This window comes from Onychomys torridus, chromosome 1 (genome assembly GCF_903995425.1).
Source record: "Onychomys torridus chromosome 1, mOncTor1.1, whole genome shotgun sequence".
NCBI classification, from domain to species: Eukaryota; Metazoa; Chordata; class Mammalia; order Rodentia; family Cricetidae; genus Onychomys; species Onychomys torridus.
In genome coordinates, this window is record NC_050443.1 from 59393800 (window position 1) to 59417288 (window position 23489).

The 23489-nt window shown below is 46.0% G+C and overlaps 1 protein-coding gene across 1 annotated transcript in view; it reads left to right on the forward strand.

Moving 5' to 3' along the window:
• The window catches only part of Abhd2 (abhydrolase domain containing 2, acylglycerol lipase), an 80098-nt gene that overhangs the window by 26626 nt on the left and 29983 nt on the right, over nt 1–23489 (forward strand). The window contains exons 4-5 of the mRNA XM_036187320.1: nt 18412–18587; nt 19192–19359. Coding sequence (XP_036043213.1) covers nt 18412–18587; nt 19192–19359 — 344 coding nt within the window. The remainder of the gene's footprint in view (nt 1–18411; nt 18588–19191; nt 19360–23489) is intronic.

A 23489-nucleotide genomic window follows, 5' to 3' on the forward strand; every position in this document is an offset into this window, starting at 1 on the left:
TTAAAGGCAGAGCTGATGTTTGTTTAGGACTTAGCGACGGCTTAAAAAGGTGGACGTGAAAGACAAGTTCTCCAGGAAGCGTCTGCTTCCAAGATCTTTCTCTTTGGCTACAGGACCAGCTTACCTAGAACAAACTGGAATATTATTTAAGCAGTGGAATTCCAAACACACAAGCCCCCTCTAATGTGAATGTGACATGATTTTGGGACAAAATGATTCTGTTCCCCCTGGGTTTTTGGTTTTTGGTTTTACCCATTCATGGTCTTCTTTATGTTAGAGTCTGTGTTCGTGTGGTGTTAGCACACCATGTTCATATGTTAGCACACCGTGTTCATGTGTTAGCGCACCGTGTTCTTGTGGTGTTAGCACACCGTGTTCGTGTGTTAGCACACCGTGTTCATGTGGTGTTAGCACACCGTGTTCATGTGGTGTTAGCACACCGCCCTTACACCCTGTCTTGGTGTGTGTTCCTGCACTTCACATTTAGTGCCTCTGGGATACATTCCGCCAACGGATCTTCTGTTTGTTTGTTTTTCCCAGACAGGGTCTTACAGTGTAACCCTGGCTGTCCTGGAACTTCTCTGTAGACCAGGATAGCCTCAAACTCAGGGATCTGCCTGCCTCTGCGTCCTGAGTGCTGGGATTAAAGGCTTATACCACATGCTCAGCTAATCCTCTTAATGACTTGGAGTCCGAACTTATTTTTCCTGTCATATTAAGGATTGGGAAGCTGGCCTTGGCAGCGAGGGTACCTAAGACAGACTAGAGTGTCTAGAATGGGTTCCCTTTTCATCCCTGGGCAGAAGTGGACAAGGTAGATGAGGAAAAAGCACAGAACAGCAAAAGGCTAGCCCACAGGAAGGTTGTTAGCAGGGTTTCCCCCACCAGGTGGCCTTCAGTTCCTGCACGTCTGTTTCTCTCTCTGGTCGAAGCCACTGTCCTCTAATGATCTTCCTCTGAGTCACATTTCCAGAATGGCTTCACTTGTGTTTGAAGCCGAGGGTAGGAAATGGCTATTGTGGGTAAGAACTTCTCCTGGGACTTTGAAGGTTTTTTCCTAGGAGGAGGCTGTCTCCAGGCTCCACAAACACTCGCCTCTGCTGGAAGGCTCGGGCAGCTGATTCACAGTGAGTCGCCCGGTAGCCTGACTCAGGCATCTGCTTATTATGACTTTCATGCAAATCCAGACAGAGCCTCTTGCTGCGCCCAGATAGGAAACAAATGATGAAACGTAGATATTCAAAGTAAAGAGTGGAGAGCTTTGTCCGTTTCTTAGCATTAAAGTCAGCTTGTAAGTCTGCTTTTAAAATAATTGACCCAAAGGTCCATCACAAATGAATTCCGTGATGTCTGGAGGAAGGCGGCTTTAGTGGGATGCTGTTCACTTAGTAACACATCAATATTTACCTCACAATTCAAGAAGTGTTTGCTTTTAGGGAAACAAGCAGATCAAATCTTAGTGAGGTGCAATGAGGAATCTCTGGATGGTGATACGGGTTTCCATTTCTTCAGAATTAAAATATTAATGCAATTCATTCATTAAAAATTAAAAACACGGGCGGTGGTGGCGCACGCCTTTAATCCCAGCACTCGGGAGGCAGAGGCAGGTGGGTCTCTGTGAGTTCGAGGCCAGCCTGGTCTCCAAAGCAAGTTTCAGGAAAGGCGCAAAGCTACACAGAGAAACTCTGTTTCGAAAAACCAAAATTTAAAAAAAAAAAAAAAAAAAAAGCACATAAAAAAACACCTATAATTCTTCTAATAAGAAGTAGTGTAGGGTTGGGGATTTAGTTCAGTGGTAGAGTACTTGCCTAGCAAGCACAAGGCCCTGGGTTCAATCCTCAGCTTTAAAAAAAAAAAAAAAAAAAAAAAGAAGTAGTGTACCATTGTACCATTGCTGTTTAAGTGAGCATCTCAGGGGTCTTCTGTATATGTGTGCCCTCCACTAAATCAGGATGGTGTAATTTCTGATTTCTCTCTCCTCTCCCACTTTGTGTGTGTGTGTGTGTGTGTGTGTGTGTGTGTGTGTGTGTGTGTATTGCTAGGAATTGACCTAAAGGCCTTGTGTGTGCTAGGCATGTCCTCTACCACTGAGCTGCATATTTCCAGGCCCAGAATGGTGGCTCGTTTTAACCCTTGCTCTGCCGTGCTGCTGCCTGCTGCCTATCCTCTGGCATGGTTTGTTTTTTTTTTTCCCTGTCTATCATTGAGCTACAACTGGCCTCTAACCTGACGTGTACCCCAAGTTCCCCTCTAGTTCACCATCTTACATCATCCTTCCAAGTGCTAGGATTGCAAGGATGTTGTATTAGAGAACTGTAAGCTAGGATTCGAACCTAGGTCTTTTGCCTGCAGAACCAGGGAGCCCTGAGTGCAGGGTAGCCACTCTGGGCCTGCTTCCTTCTATCACAGTGGATCAGGGAGACCTCCTTTATCGCTTGCTCTTCAGCATTAACATCCCTGCTCACAGTCCTCCTGGGGAAGTAGAAGTTACATGCTGGAGAAGGGTGGAGGGTCATTGTGTCTGAAGAGGAGGAGGGAAGTTAGGGAAGGTTTCTTAAAATCTGATGCAGTTTAGATTCTGACTACAGAACAACGAAAGAAGATAAGCAGGAGTGGGAAGCCTTCTCCTGTCTGTCTGTCTGTGTGTCTGTCCTCTCTGACCCATGCTGTGGAACAAGTAGGCGCTGTCTCCTTTTTTAGTGCTCTGGGGTAATCATTTGCATATAGTCTAGTATACAGACCTGGAGTCTACAGCACAAGACCTGTGCACCCAGCTGTATTAATCACCACTCCCAGGAGCCCTCACGGGAGTGGCCCAAGTTGCCTCCCTGCCTCTGACCCACCCAAATGTCATAATAGTACTTGCAAGTTGGTTTCCTCCAACAGGTCGGCACTCAAGCCTCCTTCAGTGTGGTCCAAACTTACTTGTCCATTCCCATCCCTCATGATATTTTCTCATAGCCCAGGGAGGGCCTGCCCACAGGACTGCTGTCCTCTGGCTACTCCAAATCTCCTTTGTTTTCCACCAGAATACCCTTTCTTGGGGTGGATTGTGAGGGGTGTGTGTATGTGCGTATGAAGGCCAGATGTCAATGTTGGGTGTCTTCCTTGGTCGCTCTCCACCTTTATGTTTTGAGACAGGGTCTCTTGCAGAGCCTGGATTCACCACTTCAGCTAGGCTGGTAGGCCAGTGGTCCCTCAAGTCCATTTGTTTTTATCCTTCTACCTACACCTGCAGTGCTGCGTTCTGCCTGCTTCTAAGGCTTGGCTCTTATGTGGGTGTTGGGGATCCAAACTCGAAGCCCTTACACTTGCATGGCCGGCACTTTCCTCAGGGAGCCGTTTCCCCAGCCCACTAAGGTAAGTCTTAGAACAAAACCTTAAACTGGATCACATTCTGAGACACCTTCCCTGACTTAGCTACTACTCCCTTTTAGACACAGTGACCCCTCCACCCTTCTCCAGCATGTGACTCATGTTTCCAGGTGATGCCTCTCATATGCTTTTGTGAGAATTTGTGTCTCTTTCCACCTCACCACTGGAGTACATGTACCCCAGATCAAGAGCCACATGCTTGACCACTGGTGCTCCCAGGCCTTGAGTGTGGGTGGTATCATTCCGTCTCTTATTTTCCATAAGCAAGCGTAGGTGAGAGGTGTTCAGATTTTGGCAAATGCCGACTGTGTTAGTCAAGAGAAACCCAGAAGCCGCACTGGCTCACATTTGTCCAGTGGCACCCAGGGAATCAGGTGTCCCTTTAGCGCTGACAGCGTTCTTTGTCTGTCTCTGAAAGATGTGTCTTGTTAAATGATTTGTCTGGTCTGAAATTGGTCGGGGCGGCCCCAGATGCATCATGGCTGTCCCCAGCCTTTCCCTGGGGCCCTGGCTGAAGTATCTGCTGGCAGGTGCAGGTTGGAAAGTGAACACAAGCACCAGGTGGTACTTACTGTACGTCTCCCCGTGGGAAGCCAGGCTGTGCCTTTCCACTCACTAGCGGGCATGTCTGGCTGAGTTGTGTTCTAGCTAGAGCTGAAGGGATTTAGGGGAAGCATGACAGACTGACAGACAAGCCTGAAATAGAGCTGGTATCTTCACAGGATGTAAGAGACATCTAGGCCCCCTTTTCTGGTCCGGGGAGGGAAGGCAATGTGACCGAACCCTGCCTGTGTTTAAGGCTTCCCCAGAGACAAAAAGGGAATAGTTTTCTCCTGCCACCAGCCACCACCTGTGTCACGCAGAACTGGGTGTTACTGTTCATGGTGGTTTTGAAAAATGCCAAAATGCCTGAAACTTGACTGTGAGGTTCATACTATCCGCACACATCATGGATCGAAGGCATCGGCACCTCCACTCCTAAGGGAACTCCTCACAAGGGCAGAGTTGTTGGCCATTGGAGGAATGTGTTTCCTGTGCTTTGGAAGAGGGCTGTATTTTCAACAGGGCTGACCCACAGCCATCCCAACAGTGGCCTTTGAGCTGCACGGAGGGCTCCCGGGTATCATTTCCTTCCTTGGGGTCTCTGCTGGCGGCTCACCCTGCGGCTGGGGAGCCCTGGCTGTTCTCCCGCAGTCTCACCTGGATCTTAGCTTGTCCATAGGCTTTTGAAAACAAAAACAAACAAGGGCTGGGAACTTAGCTCAGTGGTAGAGCGCTTGCCTAGCAAGTGCAGGACCCTGGGTTCGGTCCTCAGCTCGAAAACAAAAACAAAACAAAAAACAAACAAACAAACCGGGGCCTTGGCATGCAACCCACACTGGCTGGAATTTGGAATCCTCCTGCCCTCCGAGTGCTGAGGAGTCACAGACATCACCCAGCTGTCATTCTTCTTCCTGTCCTAGAGGATTCCTCTTCTGATGTGTTGTCAGCAGTCTGTACAACAACCTTCAACCATTTCTTCAAATTTGTCTCTCTCCCTCTCTCTTCTTCTTTCTCTTCCCCAATGCTACACGAATCATTTGCATTTACACGTGCCCGTGTCAGATAAACTCCTAGAAATAGAATTGTTGGGCTGAAGGGACTTTGTAGAAAAATTTCCCAGGGGTTGCCTTCCAGGCTGTCCCACCAACACCATGTGAGAGGGCCAGTTATGCCCCACCCACAGCACTCAGGGCTCTGATTCTTACAGATATTTGCCAAGCTGGCGGGAAAACATATTTTCCTGTGTGGTTTTCATTTGTATTTGAAAAGGGTTTTTCAATGCATTAAGAGCTTTGGGTGTGTGTCCTTTCCTGCTTGTAGATCCCCCACCCCCACCCTCCCCCCCCCCCCCACCCCGTCATTGCCCTCGTGTCACTGACTGGCCCGGTCTGGTCATCTGAGAGAGCTGCAGATAGACCAGGGAAATTAGGCCTCTGTGGTAGGAATTGCAAATATTTGCTCCTGGTTTGTCATTTGCCTTTCGACTTTGCATGTGGTGTTTGCCATGCAGAAGTCTGTATGATGCATAGTCAAATTTCAATAGCTTTTGTGCCTGTGGAATTCTGTTTTCCTTAGAACAGTAATCCTTTCTAAGAAAGAAATCCTTCTTTGCTTCAGATTATTAAAAAAATCTGAAAATGCTTCTAGCACATGCATGGTTTTATTATTTTAGAATGGTTGATCCTTCTGGAATTTATGTTAGTGTGAGGGACAGACAGTGGCAGCTTACTTTTTTCTAGATGACTGTCCTTCACCCAGCACCATTATTGAACAATCCATCTTTATCTCATGTATTCAGGACTGTCTTTGTCTCACTGAATTTCCTGCATTTCAGAGTATTCAATGCCCCTAATCGCACCATTGGCAGGGCTGTTGTCCTTGTATACTACATGTCTTGCTTGTTAAACTAACATGTCTTGCTGTGGGAGGGCAATGTAAAGAGGACTCCTCATTTGACACTTCTTTTCAAATTTATTGGCCTCCTGACAGTCATTTTTCCATATGAGCATGCAAATGCTTTATTCCAAATGCAAAAATCCTGTTGTTTTGATTGTGCAATCTGGTCGAGCAGGTTTCTGGAACTCACTCTGTAGACCAGGGCTGGCCTCAAACTCACAGAGATCGCCTGCCTCTGCTTCCCAAGTGCTGGGATTAAAGGCGTGCACCACCACCGCCTGGCTGATTGTGCATCTGTAAGTTTATAGATAGTTTAGGGAGAAGCAACATGCTTGTGTTGTGGATATTTTCAGTATAGACTCTTTCGCCACAGTCCCTTGAGCCTTAGAGAGCATTAGGAAACTGCCTTCTTAATCTCCATCACTCCCTGGGAACGGAGAAGATTCTGAATGTGGCTTCTTATAATGATCTTATAAATTAGTGACAAAAGCATAATATTTTATTAAATACTGTAAGAACATGTCTTTTGTCTAACATCATAACTTTCATTCTGGAGTTTCTTCCTGCACATTGAAGAGGCAACATGTATACCAAATGCTGTGGTCAAATGCCAGCATTTAACTTTGCCATCATCTTTTCATTTTCTTTCTTTCTTTCTATTTTATGTGGATGGGTGTTTTGCCTTTATATGTGTGGGTGTTTTGCCTGCATGTATATCTGTAACACCAAGTGTGTGCAATACCCAGAGAGGACAGAGGAGGGCGTTGTATTACTGGGACTGGAAATACATTAGATAGTGAGCCACCATGTGCATGCTGGGACTCGAACCTGGGTCATCTGGAAGGAAGAGCAGCCAGTGCTTTTAGCTGCTGAGCCATCTCTCCAGTCATCTTTTAACTGAAGTGTTTGGGAAAAGATCAGTCCACATAGATGATCCAATGGTTTCACATTTAGATGTCCCTGTTGCCCTCACTATTTGGAATAATGGCAGAGGGGATGAGACCTTTCCACTTCCTATTTTTCCCCACACTTCAAAGCCTGGCACAGAGTGGCCTTGATCTGGGAAGCAGCCAAAGGCAATACTGGATTGGGCAAAGAGTGGGTCTTGCACTTTGTGTGTGTCCTCCAGACAGGAGGGAAGTCACTGGGAGGATATGAGGACATAAAGGTGTTCTGTGTCCTGTGTGTCAACATGTGCCCTGTTCGCCAGTACAGGCAGGTTAATTTTGTTTTGGTTTTAGTCTCTAAGTTCTCAGTGAAAAGGATTGCCAAGGTAATGTTTCCACATGACGTCTGCGCTCACTGAATCCGGGGCCCTTGTGCTTGGTGCCTGGCAACCTTCTTCCTGGAGCTGCAAGCTTGTGCCCAAGGTTAGGCCAGTCACCTGCGACTCCGTCACAGGCCTGGTTCTTCAGGGGATGCCTTTTGTCCAGTCGAACCCTGGAGCCCCTTAGAGCATGGAGTCAGAAGGGGAAGGGGGGCCACACATACAAGAGAGGGGGCTGTGGGGCTCTGTAGTCAGAAAATAGATCTTGTGGGATCACATAGATTTAACATGAGAATACAGTCCCAAGAGTTTGAAAGGTTTTTTTCTTTGAATTTAGTGAGAAAAAAGTAGATGTTTTTATTTTAAATTATTTGTCATCCCACAGCCCTGTTCTTCTCAACATTTACGTTTAATAGCTTGCCCATGATACACAAGGGATCCACAGATGTGTCCGCTCAGCCCTGTAGTCCGTCCCCCCCCCCCCCCCCCCCCCCCCCCCGCCTACCCTGGGCTTGGGAGCCAGTTGCAGGGACAGAAGATGATTTCCATCTTGCCTACTCTGGCTTCTCTTCATTTCAGCCAGAAGCAGAATTGTTTCTGGGTTGGAATTTTCCTGTGCTGGATCCAGCAAATCCAGAATAGAACATTTAGCAAGAATGGGGGGGGTGGGGTAATAATGAGCAGCAGCTGCAAAGCGTCTGCCTCCAGTGGGGCCATGCTGTGTGGAGTGCACATGCTGTGGTCCTGGGAATGGGTGTCTGGAAGCCGCTCAGAGATAAAGGGCTGAGGTATTTGTTCCAAAGCTCAGGATGGATGAGCCCTTCCTCATATGAGCCATGCCTCCCAGGAGGGCTGGAGAGATGTGCCTGCAGGGCCTGCTGAAGAGAGAGAGGGGCTTCTGGGGCTGTGTCCTAATATAGCAGGGTGAGGCCCAGGGCAGTGGCTCTGAAGACCTAGTATTGACCTTTTAGTTAGGCGTAGGGGAGAGGCACTCAGAGAAGGAACCTGGGCTCAGGTTCAGCCAGAGTCTTGGGTTTCAAACCTGGGGAAATGGGAAGGGGTGGTTCTGTTCTGCTCTGGTGAGAACTCTTGTGGGTGTGCTTACACACACACACACATACACACACACTCACTGAAAGAGAAAGAGAGAGAGTTCAATCTTACCACCTCAACAAAGCATTGCTCCTGTGTATCTCTGCCCCAGCCAGCAATGATTAACTTGGTGATTTATTTTTACCCATTAAAACAAGAAAAAATGCTTCCCCAAACCAGACACCTGCCACCTTTCCGGAAGTGCCATCTTTCTCTTCATCACCTTTTGGGGTCTCATTATCTTTGGGAGAGAGACCGGCATGATTTTATTAATGTCTGGCCTCACCTTGGAAATCGCCAAATGTGAATATTGAAATAATTACCATGCTGTTATATTGCTGCAGGGAAAACAAAACAAAACTCCACTGCCATTCAGAGGACAGTTTCGACTGTAGAAAACATGAGACCGAAAAAATGGCTTTGTGTTGACTGTGGGAAAAGCTCCATAGAGAGGTCCCAGCAAACTCAGTTCTCAGTTTGGAGACACGTGATTTCAAAGTGCATTTTGACAGTTGATTCATGCTTTGTTGCTAATTTAACTTCTAGTTAGCGGGGGTTAGCGAGCCTTAAGTATAAACTAACAAGAAAAGCCATGGCCTGAGTCACATACCTGCCCCCAACCCCCAGAGAACTGGGAAATGCTATTGTTCATAATTGTCGGTGAGATTAAATACTAAGTGTGACTTGTCCAGGCCTTTACAGGATGCTCAGGAATGTTCCTGCTCCCTGAGAACCCCAGACTCCATCTTGAACTGATAACTTCTTGTCCACAAGGCTGTACATCATCATGCCTTTTCCTTCTGCCTCCTGGACCCTACCGCCCACACCTCCTCTCTGTGACTGCTGCTTTCCAGCCCTCCTCATGTGCTGAACTCCAGTTCAGGCTCTGTAAGGGTGGGCACTGGGCCTCGCGCTCTCCATGTGCTTTGTAGAACCCACATTTGTTGAGTTTTATTGGGCAAATACAGCATAACCCTGATAGTGTCTGTCTTTGGCTTGATCCCAGCTTCTGACACTCCTCGATAGGGCAAGTCACTGACCTTTTGTCAGAATGTTTACCTTCTCTGGGGCAGATATTTTTTCCTGAGATGGAATACTTGTTTCTCTTTCTCTGAGTGTGTACACAGAGCTGAGTGGAAGCCTGCTGCAATAGACATTCTCTCTGGAAACCAGATGAACATTCGAGTTTTTGTACCCTAACAGTTCCAAACAGCCCCTGACCAGAACTCTGACTGATGTCCTGGCTCCCAGCCAGGGAGGGACATCAGCATTAATGGAGAGTGAGATTATCAGGAGATGAACAAGAAAGCCGTGTGGGGTGGCACACACCTTTCATCCCAGCACTTGGGAGGCAGAAACAGGTAGATCTCTGAGTTCAAGGCCAGCTTGGTCTACAGAGTGAGTTCCAGGACAGCCAGGGCTACACAGAGGAACTCTGTCTCAGAAAAAGACAGACAGACAGAGGAAGGGAGGAAGGGAGGGAAGAGAAAAGAAAAGAAAAGAAAGCCATATGCTGGAGAGATTTCTCAGTGGTTTAGAGTATTTGCTGCTCTTGCAGAGGACCTGGTTAGGGTCCCAACATTCATATGGTGGCTCACAACCATCCACGGCTCCAGCTCTAGGGGACCCAATACCCTCTGAGGAAACTAGGCATACATGGTACACAAACATACATGTAGGCCAAACACACACATAAAATAAAAATAAATACAACTTAAACAAACAACAACAAACACGATAGAGAGCCTTTTCAATATTTCCTCTGCTCTTTTGAGTCACTGGAATGTCGTTTGGACGTGAGTTCTGTAGGAGAGGGCAGCCTGTGGGCCAGAGTGCCGAGTGACAGAGAAGTGTTTGTCGAGTTGAACAGAGTCCGAGCCTGTGGGCTCTGGAGACTTCCTGGGAGGTTCCGTGGTTACAATCACTTCCCCTCAGGACCTGCCAGAAGAGCTGCAGGGCTAGTATTATACAGTCACAATTCTGAAGAAGATAGCCATCCATTTTGCATGCTGACCTTTCGAATCAACCTCAAGGGTGAATTCTAGATGAATTTCAGAGGCAGCTGTGGGCTCCTGGCTGAGGCCCACAGACACTCAGTGCTGGACATCCTGCTTTCTACCCGAGGCCTCTGAGTTCCGGCTGGGAGCAATTTAAAGATGAATTTCTTACTTCTGATTAACATCACAATATTTAGCTATCCCTTGGCGTGTGTGTTTTCTGGTACACAGTGGGGCTGTGCTTAAGCAAATTCAACCAGATCAAGAACGAAGGTTGGGGACACAGCTCTGTGCTGTGTCCTGAGGTCCTGTGTTCCATCCTAGGCACTGCAAAACCAGAAAAATACGAACACACACACATACATACACACACAAACACACACAGTGCTTCATTTCTGGTGGCTCTTCTGCTGGCTTTCCCAGTTAGAGGAGCATGAGCCTGCACTGCTTGTGGGTCCCCTCTGGCAATGCCAGGCCCCTGTCTCCCCCACAGGGAGAACATCTTGTTTGCCCCCTCCAACTTTAAGACGTGTGTCTGTGTTTTCATTTATTGCACAACATGATCCCAACCTGAAGCCACAAAGCCATCTGTGCTTAGCTACAGATCCAGCCATCTGCCCGGCACTGGGGGACTGTCTGGGGCTTCACTTGGAGAGACAGTGAGAGTCTGGGTATGGCGGCACGTGCCTATAACCCCAGCACTAGGGGGCTGAGGCAGAGGGTGAAAACCTGTCAAAAGACAGTGTTCTGTCCTAAGAGATGCTCAGGATGTGACGGAGTTAGAGTGGATAGTTTCGCCTTTTAACCTGCCCCCAAGCTGCAGTTGAGTTGTGACCCCACCTTAAATGCAAAATGAGCATGGGCCGAGGGGCCTGCTCCGGAGTGAGTCCGCTGATTGGTGACTGTTGTCTCGTACTTGCTGAAGCCCAGAACTCAGCTGATGTGCCCTTTCTCCACTTCATTGCCAGCTCTGATGCTCTCTTTTCACCGGGTCCTCGGTAAGCTGATGTCTGTCAGGAGTAGCTAACAGCTAGGAGGAGATGTTCCTGAGGAGGAGACAGCCTTTCAAAGTCGACAGTAGAAAATGCACATACACTAGGAGTTTGCTTGTTTGTTTGGGTTTTTTGGTGGTTGGTTGCCATTTTGTGGGGTGTTGTAGTTGCTGCAATGTTGGGGAGTGTACCCAGAGCCTTGTGCCTGAGAGGGAAAACCTCTATCCTGAATTCCGTCTCAGCCTCACTTGCCACTTTGATAGAGGTCTTAAGCTAGAAGCTGTTGACCATGTACACAAGCCTCATTTACACCGGTGTTTACCACGTCTGATCTCACAGGGCGATCAGTGGAATCTCTGGGGAGAAAGCACCCCTTCCCTCTCCTTGTACCTAGTCCCCATCCACACAAGCACCACACAGTGCCAGGGCCTCAGTTGAACTCCCGGTTCTGCTGGCACACAGTCTGGCCCTCCAAGCTTTTAACTCACTGGCCTTGGGGTCCCCAGGGAAAAGCAGGCAGTCCATTTCACAAAGGTCACATCAAAGCCAAATGATATCGCGCACACAAAGGACTTTGAAAGCCTGTGGGCTGTAGAAAAAACAAGCAGTTTTACTTAACATGTTCTCTGTTCAAAGAGAAAGGAAGTAAATGCGGGATTACACGGCCATGAATAGCAGCATCTCAACCATCTCTGGCTTCCTTTGCTAAGGGGCTCGCTTTGTTGTTTGGGTTTTTTGGTGGTTTGGAGTCCTGCTATGTTGCTCAGGCTGCCCTCAAACTCCAGTGTTCAGGGGATGCCAGCACCCAAATAACTGAGCCACTTGCTTTGCGTCTGGCTAGGAGTTTTCTTTGAGAAAATATTGTCTTCCTCGAGGTGCCGACCCTACACAACAAACTACAGGCAACTCAGGAATTCTGAGAGCGAGAAAATTAGTCTTTCTTCCCCAGGGAAACAGCACACCAACTGGCTGTATCCAGTACCAGTGGTCGGCCCTCAGAACATCGATATGAGTAACATTACACAGACTGACATTTAGGAGTATATATCTATACACGTGTGCATGTGACCACAGTTAATGACAAGCCGTGAATTTGAGAGGGAGCAAGGAGGGGTGCTGGGGAGTTTCAAGGGAAGAGAGGGAAGGGAAAATGTTATAATTATATTAATGTCACAAATTAAACAGCATTAGAACTGTTTGTCCTTACTTGGATCATGTGTGTATTTTCAGAATGAGTAGATTTGGATTTTTCCGTTAAATAATTTTATTCCTTCTTATATGTAAATGGGTGGACACAGACACACAATGCCAAATGTATCTATTTCGAATATTCTTGTTGAGCTTGAAGATAAAATAATTTAAATGGAAAAATATTTTCTGGAACAAATTCTGCTAAGCCAATTCATTTTCTATTTGTATTTCTAACCAAGCTTGGGGTCAATGATGATTTTGGTTTTTTGAGACCTAGTGCTCACTAGTTTCTAAACTAGCCTCAAACTTAAAGCAATCCTCCAGCCCTAGCTTTCCAGGTGCTGGGACATGTGTGCCACCACGTCCCGCCCAGCAGTCAGTTTTTGTTCGTAACACATATCAGAACATACCCTCAGGGGAAGTAAGTTCTCCTGTGGCTGTTAGTCCCCACATCCAGTTCCTTGTGTTCAGCAGTGAAGGTCAAAATGTTCTTAAGAATATTAGATCCTTTTTTTGTTTTTGTTTTTTGAGACAGGGTTTCTCTGTGTAGCTTGGGAACCTGTCCTGGATCTCACTCGGTAGACCAGGCTGGCCTCAAGCTCACAGAGATCCGCCTGCCTCTGCCTCCAGAGTGCTGGGATTAAAGGCGTGCGCCGCCGCCGCCGCCGCCGCCGCCGCCGCCGCCGCCGCCACCACCACCACCACCACCACCACCACCACCACCACCACCTGGCTTGAATATTAGATTCTTTTGCCAATTTTTAGACAACACTAAATTGTGCCACATGAAGTTTTAATTGATTTCATTGTGACTTAGTTCCTTTTTTCCCAGTAATAACCATTGTGAGATGAACAGGGGACTGGTATTTATCCACTGTTCATTTTTAAAATTGCAATTAGGGTTAAAAATAGAGACAGACGTAGAGATTGGGGGAAAATAGCCTAGAGTTGGAGCGGTGGGGTATTTGACACCATCAGTCACAAAGGAGACTACATCAAAGTTGGGGGGAGATGTCCTCTTCACACCCACCAGGTAGGCACAGTCTTGTTTGCAGTACAGGAGATTGAACCCAAGACTTCACACACTATAGGCAAGCACTCCATGCAGGTACATGTCCCTCAGCCCCTTCATCCCACTTTTTATTTTGAGACAGGGTCTCACCAAACTGCTCAGGCTGACCTTGAACTTTGAATGTAGCCCAGGTACAACTTGAACTTTTGCTCTTCCTGCCTTAGCCTCCCCAGTCGCTGGAATTACTGTAATAAACCACTAGGATTTGCTTAAAATATATTTTTAACTTATTATTATTATTGCTGTTGTTATTTGTGCGCATTATATGTGTGTGCATTATGTGTGCAGTGTGCATGCCTCGGGGTATGTGGGCAGGAGGAGGTTCCAGATTTTTTCCCTGTGGTCTTTCCCATTGGGAGTTTTGTTAGGAAAGCCAGATGTTGATCTGATAAGGACAGGCTGGCCTCTATTTGCGGGCTTGCTCGTTTCTTAGTAACGGGCCTTTACTAACCACAGGCTTCAGCACAACAGTGGACAGAGAGCAAGTGGATTAGAAAAGGAGACATTATTCTGCTTTGTTAGAGATAAACATGACCATATGCTCCAGCTCTAGAGAACAGCTTTGAACAATATGCATGGCCCCATGCAAAGCGGTGTAAACCACAAAGAAGGCTGTAGAGCTTTACCATGGGACCCAGGGAGACGTGCCATGTTTTTAGAGGGAAGAAGTCTTGTGAAGATGTCTGTTAACCCCAGGGTAATATATGTTTGATATGTTTTCAATCAAATCTCAAAGTTTCTCAGGAACTCAATAAGCTGATCAGATATTTGTCTGGAAAACGAAATAACCTGCCAAGGAAATTTTGCAAAAGAATAGTGAAGGCGACCTGAACTTGAATCTTTCGAAGTATCCCATGAGCTGTATTGATTAAAACAGCCATACCGGCAAGTGAATAAGCAAATAGATGGGTGAATCAGAATAGGGAACAGAGGAATGTATCTAACTGAGAGCTTGGCCTATGTTACAGATAATGGTTGAAATTAGTCTGGATGAATGGACCATTTATTATAGTGCAAGGACAGTGAACTCATCTGTTGGGGAGAGATTAATTACCTCTTCATATCACTCAGAGAAATACGTACATTTAAGGGGAATGCATTTCTAAAAACAACTACAGGAGTCAAAGGACATAGGTGGTATAGTTATAAATGGGTATTGGAATCACTCTTTTTAAATTACCATGCGAAGTCAGGAGTGCTACAAGCCTGTAATTCCAGCACTCTGGAGGCAGAAGCAGGAGGATCCAAGAGTTCAAGGCCAGTCTCAAGTACATAGCAATTTCAAGGCCAGTGTGGGCTACATAAGACACTGTCTTAAAAACAAAATCAAACTAGAAGGCGGCAGAGGAGCTAAAAATATAAAAAGTATGTAAAATCAAAATAAGCTTTTCTGAGCATCATGATGCTCAGTCCTAACACTCAAGAGGCTGAGGCAGGAGGATTGCCAGTCCAAGGTCAGCCTGGGCCATATATCTAGACCCTCCAAGCCAACTCACCAGCCCAAGAAACATCTTTTTAAATTATAAATTAGATCAACCTTAAACATGTTGAAATGAGGTGCCCATTAAAGTGGCCAGAATGTAAAAATGGTGATGATGATGATGGTGGTGGTGGTGGTGGTGGTGGTGATGATGGTGATGGTGGTGGTGGTGGTGGTGGTGGTGGTGGTGGTGGTAATTACTGATGAGGATGGAGAAGCCAGACAAGTGCCTTCATGTCTTATTGGTGGAATATAAATCAATCCATCTTCTTGGAAGGCAATGTGGCATTCTCTATAAAATTGAAAATGTACACGTCCTCCAAGGTTCCCCTCAAACTTCTCACCTGCTGAGCAGCCAGACTTCCAAGGGTGTGAACACAAAACCTGCCAGGTCTCTTAAGGGACAGGTGTAAGGCTGTCGTCCACTACACTTTGTCCTGCCAACCCATCCCAGACTGTCCTAGATCCTCTAGTGACCTTCAGACACAGGAACGACAAGTGAGTTAATGGCTACTGTATTTTCAGATTGTCACATAGGTAGTTAGAATAAGTGCATCCTTTCCCAGACCATGTCAGCAGCATGGTCAGCGTTTGTGTGTGTTTAGACAAACTTCAGAATGTTTTATCCTTGGGGTCTGTATTTCTTCCATGACCTGGACCATTCTGAATTTGGTTTTGATTTTTTCCTTGTGGTTTTTGGATAAGTTATATAAATATATTTTTTTTAATGCACTTAGAAACCCACCACACTGAACTTACTTCGAAGTCAGAGCTTTGTAAGTCCTGCTGAGTATTATTGGGAAGTTAATTAAAAACAGTGTTTTATCAGTAGGCGGTATTGTCATACAATTAACAATTGTGAGACTTCCACTGTGCTCAGTTGACCTCACACTGTCATTCTAAGGCAGTGGTGCCCCCCACACACACACACTTTCAAGATTTCATTCTACTGAGTGAGAATGTCACCAAATGCCACCAAATGAGAGCTAGACTCACATTATTGTGGCACTACTGTCTTTTAAAGATACTTTTTACACCCAAGATTTCGAAGTGGTGTGATTTCTGTCATTTCAGCAGATTCTCTCTTGGTGCTTAGTGTGGGTCCCTGGCCATAGACCCTAAGGTAAATGTGGAAGAGGTATGCCTGGAAAGAGCTTCCTGACTAGTGGAGCTACCTGGGTTCAGGGACAGAGCCGTACACAGAGATGACACAGTTGTCCCAGCAACCAGTCTGATTGGGAGCAAGTCCTAAAGACAAGGCCCAGTTGGCTGGGAAGGGACTGGGGTGGCAAATCGGGCTTCTGGAATAGGCACACTGTTCCCCAGGAATGTCCATTTGAGGTGAGGGTGAGCCACTCGTTTAGGTGTACTGGAGCTTATGGAGAGAGTTAGGGGGCACCAGGGTGTGACCACCCCCTAGGCCAAGCTAAAGATGATGCATTGGAGGGCTGCAGCAAGATTTGTGTGTTGAGATTCTCTCTCCATTGGCCAGGTGGACCATTGGACAGTGGAGTGGGTGGGAGAGCAAGGCTAGAGGCTAGAAGGCCCTGGGAAGGCCGTTGCCAAGATTCGCAGGAGGCAATGTGTCATGGGCGGGAAAGACGTGTCATCATAATGTGCAAATTCTGCAAATAGCCAGAAGGAGATTTGGTTGTATTTTTGTCATATTTTCTAAAACTAAATAATGTTCTAAACAAAGTTTAAAAAGTAGCATGTGAAATATTCCCATTCTGGTTTTGTTTGGTTTTTTAGTTTTGTTTTGTTTTGTTTTGTTTTGAGACAAGTTTTCTCTGTGTAGCCCTGGCTGTCCTGAAACTCAATTTGTAGACCAGGCTAGCCTCAAAACTCAGAGATCCACCTGTCTCCTGTTCTGATATGCTTAACCTCACTGTATTCATCCTTTTTAAAATTCATATTGTAAGGAAAACTTTCCTCCAATCTCCCTCGGGAGTTCCATTTCCACATCCACCCTCTTCCCTCTACATAGCCCAGTCTGGGGCTTTTGTAAACTGTGGCTGAGTCTGACGTTGTGTTCAGTTGTCCAGCTGACATTTTTGTAAGGCTGCGTTTTGTTACTATCCTAACCACGCAGCTCTTGTAAGTACCTTCGTCTGCTTTCCAGATGCAGCCTTTCCTGCAGGGACATTGGCACCTCCTGGCAGGTGGCCTCACGTCTCTTTCTTCTCCAGCCCCAAAGAAGCAGCTTGTCTGGGTACTGGCTTACAACGGCTTACACGTCTTTAACTTTTGTATATTTAATGTACACACACACAAAGAATAACTAGAAATGGAGCTTCTAGAACCATCTGGTTCAGAGGGAAATGATAGCTATTCATGAAGGGGCAAACAGGTTAAGATAAATCCTTAATGAAAAACCACCGGAACATAATCAGAGCTGAGAGATTGTGCTGCCACTGTGTTACATTTTGAGATTGTAGTTTATGTAGAACACACATCATGGCTAGCCACTGAGCTTGGATAAAAAGCTGTGAGATAAACCAATAGCATTTCAGTAAATGGGATGGATCGTCTTGTACTGTGGCCATGAACCATCCTCAGTTCTTAATTGGAGCACTCTCTTTCCCAGGAATTAGTGGGTTTGCAGTTCTTGTTTTTCATTGCAAGGCCACCATTGTCTTCACAAAGGACAGTTGTAAGGGAAGTGCCATGCCTACCTTAGGCGAAGAAGCCCTTGTCCTTCATTATTCCAACAGAAATACTGCTCACTCTTCTACCACCTTCTCTGGGGCATACAGTAGTGCTTCCTCCATACCCTAAAGCACTTAGAGGCTCTGAGGAGAGTCTGAAGTCCTTCGTGGAATAGCTGAGAGCAGCATTTTTTGCTAATGGAGTCACCACAGCAGCTATGGCAAAAGTAAACATTTGCTGAGCACAGGTGCCATGCAAGCCCCTTTGTATACATTGGCTCATTTGGTAATAATGAGGCCAACCCTGTCGTGTGGGATGTATTCGAAGGATATTATTTGTGTTCTTTTTCTCGCTGTTATAGAGATAACCCGTGTTGAATTACTTGATGCTCTAAATTGAAGTCACGGTTGGTCTCTGAAGCTAATCTGGTGTAGGAGGCATTATGAATGTAGAAGAGGGGCAGATGACAGCATGGATGTGAAGTGGTAAAGATGTACAGCTCAGTGGTAGAGTGCACACTTCACATGCATGAGGCCCTGGGTCTGATTCCGTGCATCAAAAAACAATGAAACAGATTTGTTTGTTTTGTTTTGTTTTTTTGAGACAGAGTTTCTTTGTGTAGCTCGGGTTGTCCTGGAACCTGCTCTGTAGACCAGGCTGGTGCTGGAATTAAAGGTGTGTACCACACCACCTCCCAGTAAAACATTTTTTTTTAATACTAGCCAATAAAAAAAAAATCATTGTGTGTGTCATTAGTGTACAAAATGTGTCAGGAAAGGCTTTAAAAATTAGGGTTCCTTTGTTCGAGGAATATGGAGGAAATTGACCACCCTATTTTTCTCCCTCTCCTTTCTCAGATACATCCCACCACTGATCTGGGGGAAAAGTGGACATATCCAGACAGCCTTGTATGGGAAGATGGGAAGGGTGAGGTCACCGCACCCTTACGGGCACCGCAAGTTCATCACCATGTCTGATGGGGCCACTTCCACGTTCGATCTCTTCGAGCCCTTGGCTGAGCACTGTGTTGGAGGTGAGCTAGTCTCAGATCATAGTGTTGGGGTGCCCAGGGAGAGGGAGCACCCAGCAGTGGGGAGCAATGTGTAAATCCTGGGCCACCCATCGACCCATTGCACTGGGGGCCATGTCATCACTCAAGTGACCTGCACTTTAACCTGCGCATGCTGGTTCATATGCAGCAGAAATCAGTACAGAATTATGATCCACTTGTAAAAATATAGGAGCCTATTTTTTATGATTTATTTCTTCTTAATTTATGTTCATTGGTGTTTTGCTTACATGTATGTCTGTATGAAGATGCTCAATCCCCCGGAACTAGAGTTGTGAGTGCTGAGAATTGAACCTAGGTCTTCTGGAAGAGCAGCAGTGCTCCTAACTAATGAGCCATCTCTCCAGTCCTTGCTAATTTTTTTAAATTGAAAGTTATTTCTTTTATTTGTGTTTGGTTTTTGAGATAGGATCTCACTATGTAGCCTTACACTCATGATCCTTTGACCTGAGCCTCCCCGGAGGGAGGATTACCCATCACCTCCCATAATCCCACCACCCCAAACCCTGTTCATGTCAGTGTTCACATACTAAATGGATATATAAGAATCTCTTTCTCCACCCTGTAGACGACATCACCATGGTCATCTGTCCTGGAATTGCCAATCACAGCGAGAAGCAGTATATCCGAACCTTCGTGGACTATGCCCAGAAAAATGGCTACCGGTGCGCGGTGCTGAACCACCTGGGAGCCCTGCCCAACATTGAACTGACCTCCCCACGCATGTTCACCTATGGTAAGCATGGGGCGTGGCCAAGTGGGGCCTCTCCTGCCCCCTTTCTGTTCTCATTGAGAGTGCCAAGCTCCTTCAGCCTTCTGCCTTGTGTCGTAAGTGTAGAATTTGTGAACATTCCACAAGAGATGATGGGGCACATGTATTAGAGCAGCCAACCTGCATGGGCATGTATGATGCTGTGCCTTGAGCAGCTTTGGAGGTGGGCAGCCATCCCAGCTCCTAGAGGTTCATAAGGGAAGGTCTTGCCCAGTGTCCTTGACTGGTCTGAAAGTGTCACTGGAAGCCAGGGAGGTCATGTTCATAGCTGGACTCACACCATTCACTGTGGCATCCTGACACCTGCTCCTCCAGCTTCTACCAGGCAGCCAAAGATGTAGTGAGGTGGATTAGTGTCAGCCGAAAGAAGTCTGTACACCAGTAGCTTGCTGGATTCTCAAGTTCCTTGAGGACAAGAATAGGCTGTCAACTTTACACAAAAACTTGTGTGTGTGTGTGTGTGTGTGTGTGTGTGTGGTGTGTGTGTTTGAGACAGAATTTCTCTGTTAACAGCTTTGGCTGTCTTGGAATGCACTGGGTAGACCAAGCTAGCCTCAAACTCACAGAAATCTGCTTGCCTCTGCCTCCCAAGAACTGGGACTATAGGTGTGCATCACCACACCCGGCCACACAAATGCTTCTTAACTTTAATAGAAATCTCGTTACTCAAAGTTCTCACTTCTGATCTGTTTCTTCTTTTTTGTTTGTTTGTTTTTGTTTTTGAGACAAGATCTTACTTGGTAGCACAGGCTGTTTTTCTAGAACTTATGGTATCATCCAGGATGGGTTTGAACCTGCGGTGATGATCCTCCTGCCTCTGCCTCTGCTTCATAAGTGTTGGGCTTACAAGTGTGTACCACCATGCCCAGCCATAAACTGTTCACTCTTGATTCCCATTGGCTCTCTCTTCAGATTATATATGCACACATAAATAACAAGCACATGAAATGATGCATCTATATGTTCACATTTGGGATGTTTATGAGCAAATTATATTATGTTGTAATGGCAAACAACTGAATATTCTCACTATAATCTTTCCGTAATGGCAGTTTCTGATTCTTAGCTCTCTCCTTCTGTCTTTATCCACATTTACATAGTTTTAATTTAGTTGCAGACACAGTTTGGATTCTAATAGTAACTATTTAATCACTTTTTGGTCAGTTTAAAGCGATGTAGTCATTATATTGAATCTGTTTAAGAACTTCATTTCTGTTTAGTTATAGTCACAGGGAGATAGGTTTTCAGTATTTTAAATAATGGTGCTCTGAATATCATGCTCATAGTTTTGGTTTTTTTCTTCTCTCTTTAGTATCAGGGACTGAACCCACAGTCTCCTGTAGGTTAGACAAGCAGCCCATCACTGAGCTGTAACTGTAGCTCTTTTGCATTTTTATTTTGAAACAGGGGCTCACTAAGTCGCCCAGGCTGGCTCTGAACTTGATCCGTATCCAAGTGGGCCTTGAACATGTGATCCTCTTATCTCAGCCTCCTAAGCAGCTGAAATAACCAGTCTAGCCTTTTCATTCATTAATGTCTTAGAAGTAGATTCCCGATAGAATTATGCAGCTGGCATTTTTCCTACATATTTGTCCATATTGCCATATCATCTATGGGGTCACGTACACTGCCATTGGTAACAGGTAAAGGTCCACTCTCAAGAGTGGGTAAAGGAAAGATAAAGTGGGTGTAGGAAAATATAAACACGCATGTGTGCTTTGTGGAAGGCTTAGGACTGCCCTGGAAATGGCTCCAAGTCCAAGTCCATTTCCACCCTTGCACTTGCTCCTGTAACTCACACACCCTTGTTACAGGCGTTTCTGCCCAAGTCTGGTCAGTGGTTTGAGATAGAGATGAAAATCCAGATTTACACTTAATTCAGGTGCATGGGGAATGTGAGACGTGGAGGAAGAATTGGCTCCAAAAAGCCAAACTAGACAACTTTGAACACAGATGAAAACAATAGAGAGTGATTATAAGATCCTCCATTAGACAGAAAGCCATCTGGATAAGTAGAAGATAATGGCATGTGGCTTGGCTGCAAGGCTCAGCAGAGACTTAGAAACACCATCTAACAGCAAGGGCACCAACACAAATCAGAAATGCCAATGAGGGGCGGGGCAGTGCAGCTCAGTTAGTATAATGCTTTCCTAGCATGTGAGTTCAGTCCTCCACACTGCATAACCCAGATGTAGTCCTATGGGATTATCTGGAGACAGAGGCAGGAGCTCAAAAGTTCAAGGTCATCCTTGACTATATAGAAGTTGAGACCCTGTCAAAAAGAGGAAAGAAGAGTAGAAGCCACTGTCATTGCCACCAGTGAAGACACCCACACCTAGTGCGTGTGCTGGTCTCAAGCAGCTAGAATTCTCTTGAATGTCAAGCACAGCAAACCCAGAGACAACTCTGAGTGAAAAAAAAGTATGCAGAGAGCCATTTAGTCAGGGACATCAAGCCCATAAGTAGACCAGTAGAGACAGGAGTCTAGATCCAGCTGTTGCATCCTTCAGAGCCATCTCACAGCTGGTAGAGCATCTGAGTCCCTGAGAACCAGGCATCTTGTCCCTAGAGTGCACTGGGCAGCAGATAATGGAGATGGACGGCATTACAGACTGGAGATAAGGCTGAGAAGGAGCAGAGCAGGCTCTGGCTGGAGAGTGCTCTCAGAGAAGACCCCAGCAGGAGACTGAGACCCTGGGTCAGACACTCCAGCCCAACCACAGTTGGCAAGGTGGCCTCGCTGAGCCTCATTCCAGATTCTTCAGCATCAATTTTGAGACTCTAATCCAGAAAGACAGGTGACTGAGGAGAGATGTGCCTTTTGTAGCTGGGCTGTTCCTTTGCTCTGTGTCAGTATATCCTTTAGCTGTTGCTAGAAATCTTTTAATGGGGTTGAGCTCAAACAAGCATGACTTTCAAGGGGTATAAAAATGTAGAATTCAGGCTGGGCGGTGGTGACGCACGCCTTTAATTCCAGCACTCGGGAGGCAGAGGTAGGCAGATCTTTGTGAGTTCAAGGCCAGCCTGGGCTACAGAGTGAGATCTACAGAGCGAGATCCAGGAAAGGTACAAAGCTACACAGAGAAACCCTGTCTCGAAAAACAAAAAATAAAGAAGAAGAAAAAAAAAAGAAAAAATCTAGAATTCAGATAGCTTATTGAAATCTAACATATCTATGGTGGCAAGATGCTAGAGAGAGAGAGCCAGGACTTCCTCAGCAGCTGTGTTTAGCTAAAATTAGTTGATTTTTGGTAAGTGAATCCTTGGGCTGGTGAGCAAGGAGCACTATTTTAATGAAAGTGGCCTGATACATCACAGCAAAGCCCAGGTTTGTTACTTTTGACAGGGAAACCGAGACAGCTTCACAGTTAAGTATGGTAGAAGTGAAAAAACCTTCACCACAGTTAGTCACGTTGTAAATCATACGTTATTACTTTCACACCTCAGCACAAATAACTCTGTAGAGTTTTATACCCACAACAAGCCATTATTTGTTTTAAGTCATTGTTGGGCTTGACATAGTATCTGACGTCACTGGCCCTGACTCACTGCTCCTTCGGGGTGTCCTTTTGTCACCCACTCTTTCTTTCCTTCAGCTGAACTTGGGAAGTATTTGGTCAGACTCGCTGTTCAGTTTCTATGTGAGACAATGTAGACTAACTGATGCGTATCCCCAAAACCCAGCAATTCAAAAGCAGAGGTGTATTTCTGCTCACCCTACATGCTCATGGCATAGCCTGGGGCCCTGGGTCTCCAACATCACTGTCTTCATACAAAGGCCTAGGTTTGAAGAGCAGCCACCAGCCGGAACATGGCCAGCCTCGCAGGGGTTAGTGAAAGCCTGGTTCTAGAAGCTTCTGCCTAGAAATGATAGCGATCACTACTGGCCATAATTTGTTGGCCAAAGTACAGAGCACTACCAAGTTTAACTTCAGTGGAGTAAAAAGGACTGGAAAGTAGATACCGCCGAAGTCTTTGCACGGCTTATCACAGTTTTTAATCAGAATTGTAATTTTAAATTAACTTAAAAGGCATATAAAGACTTTGTATTGACAGTTCATACTTTGCTCTTCCAGGAACATGGTGTTTATTAG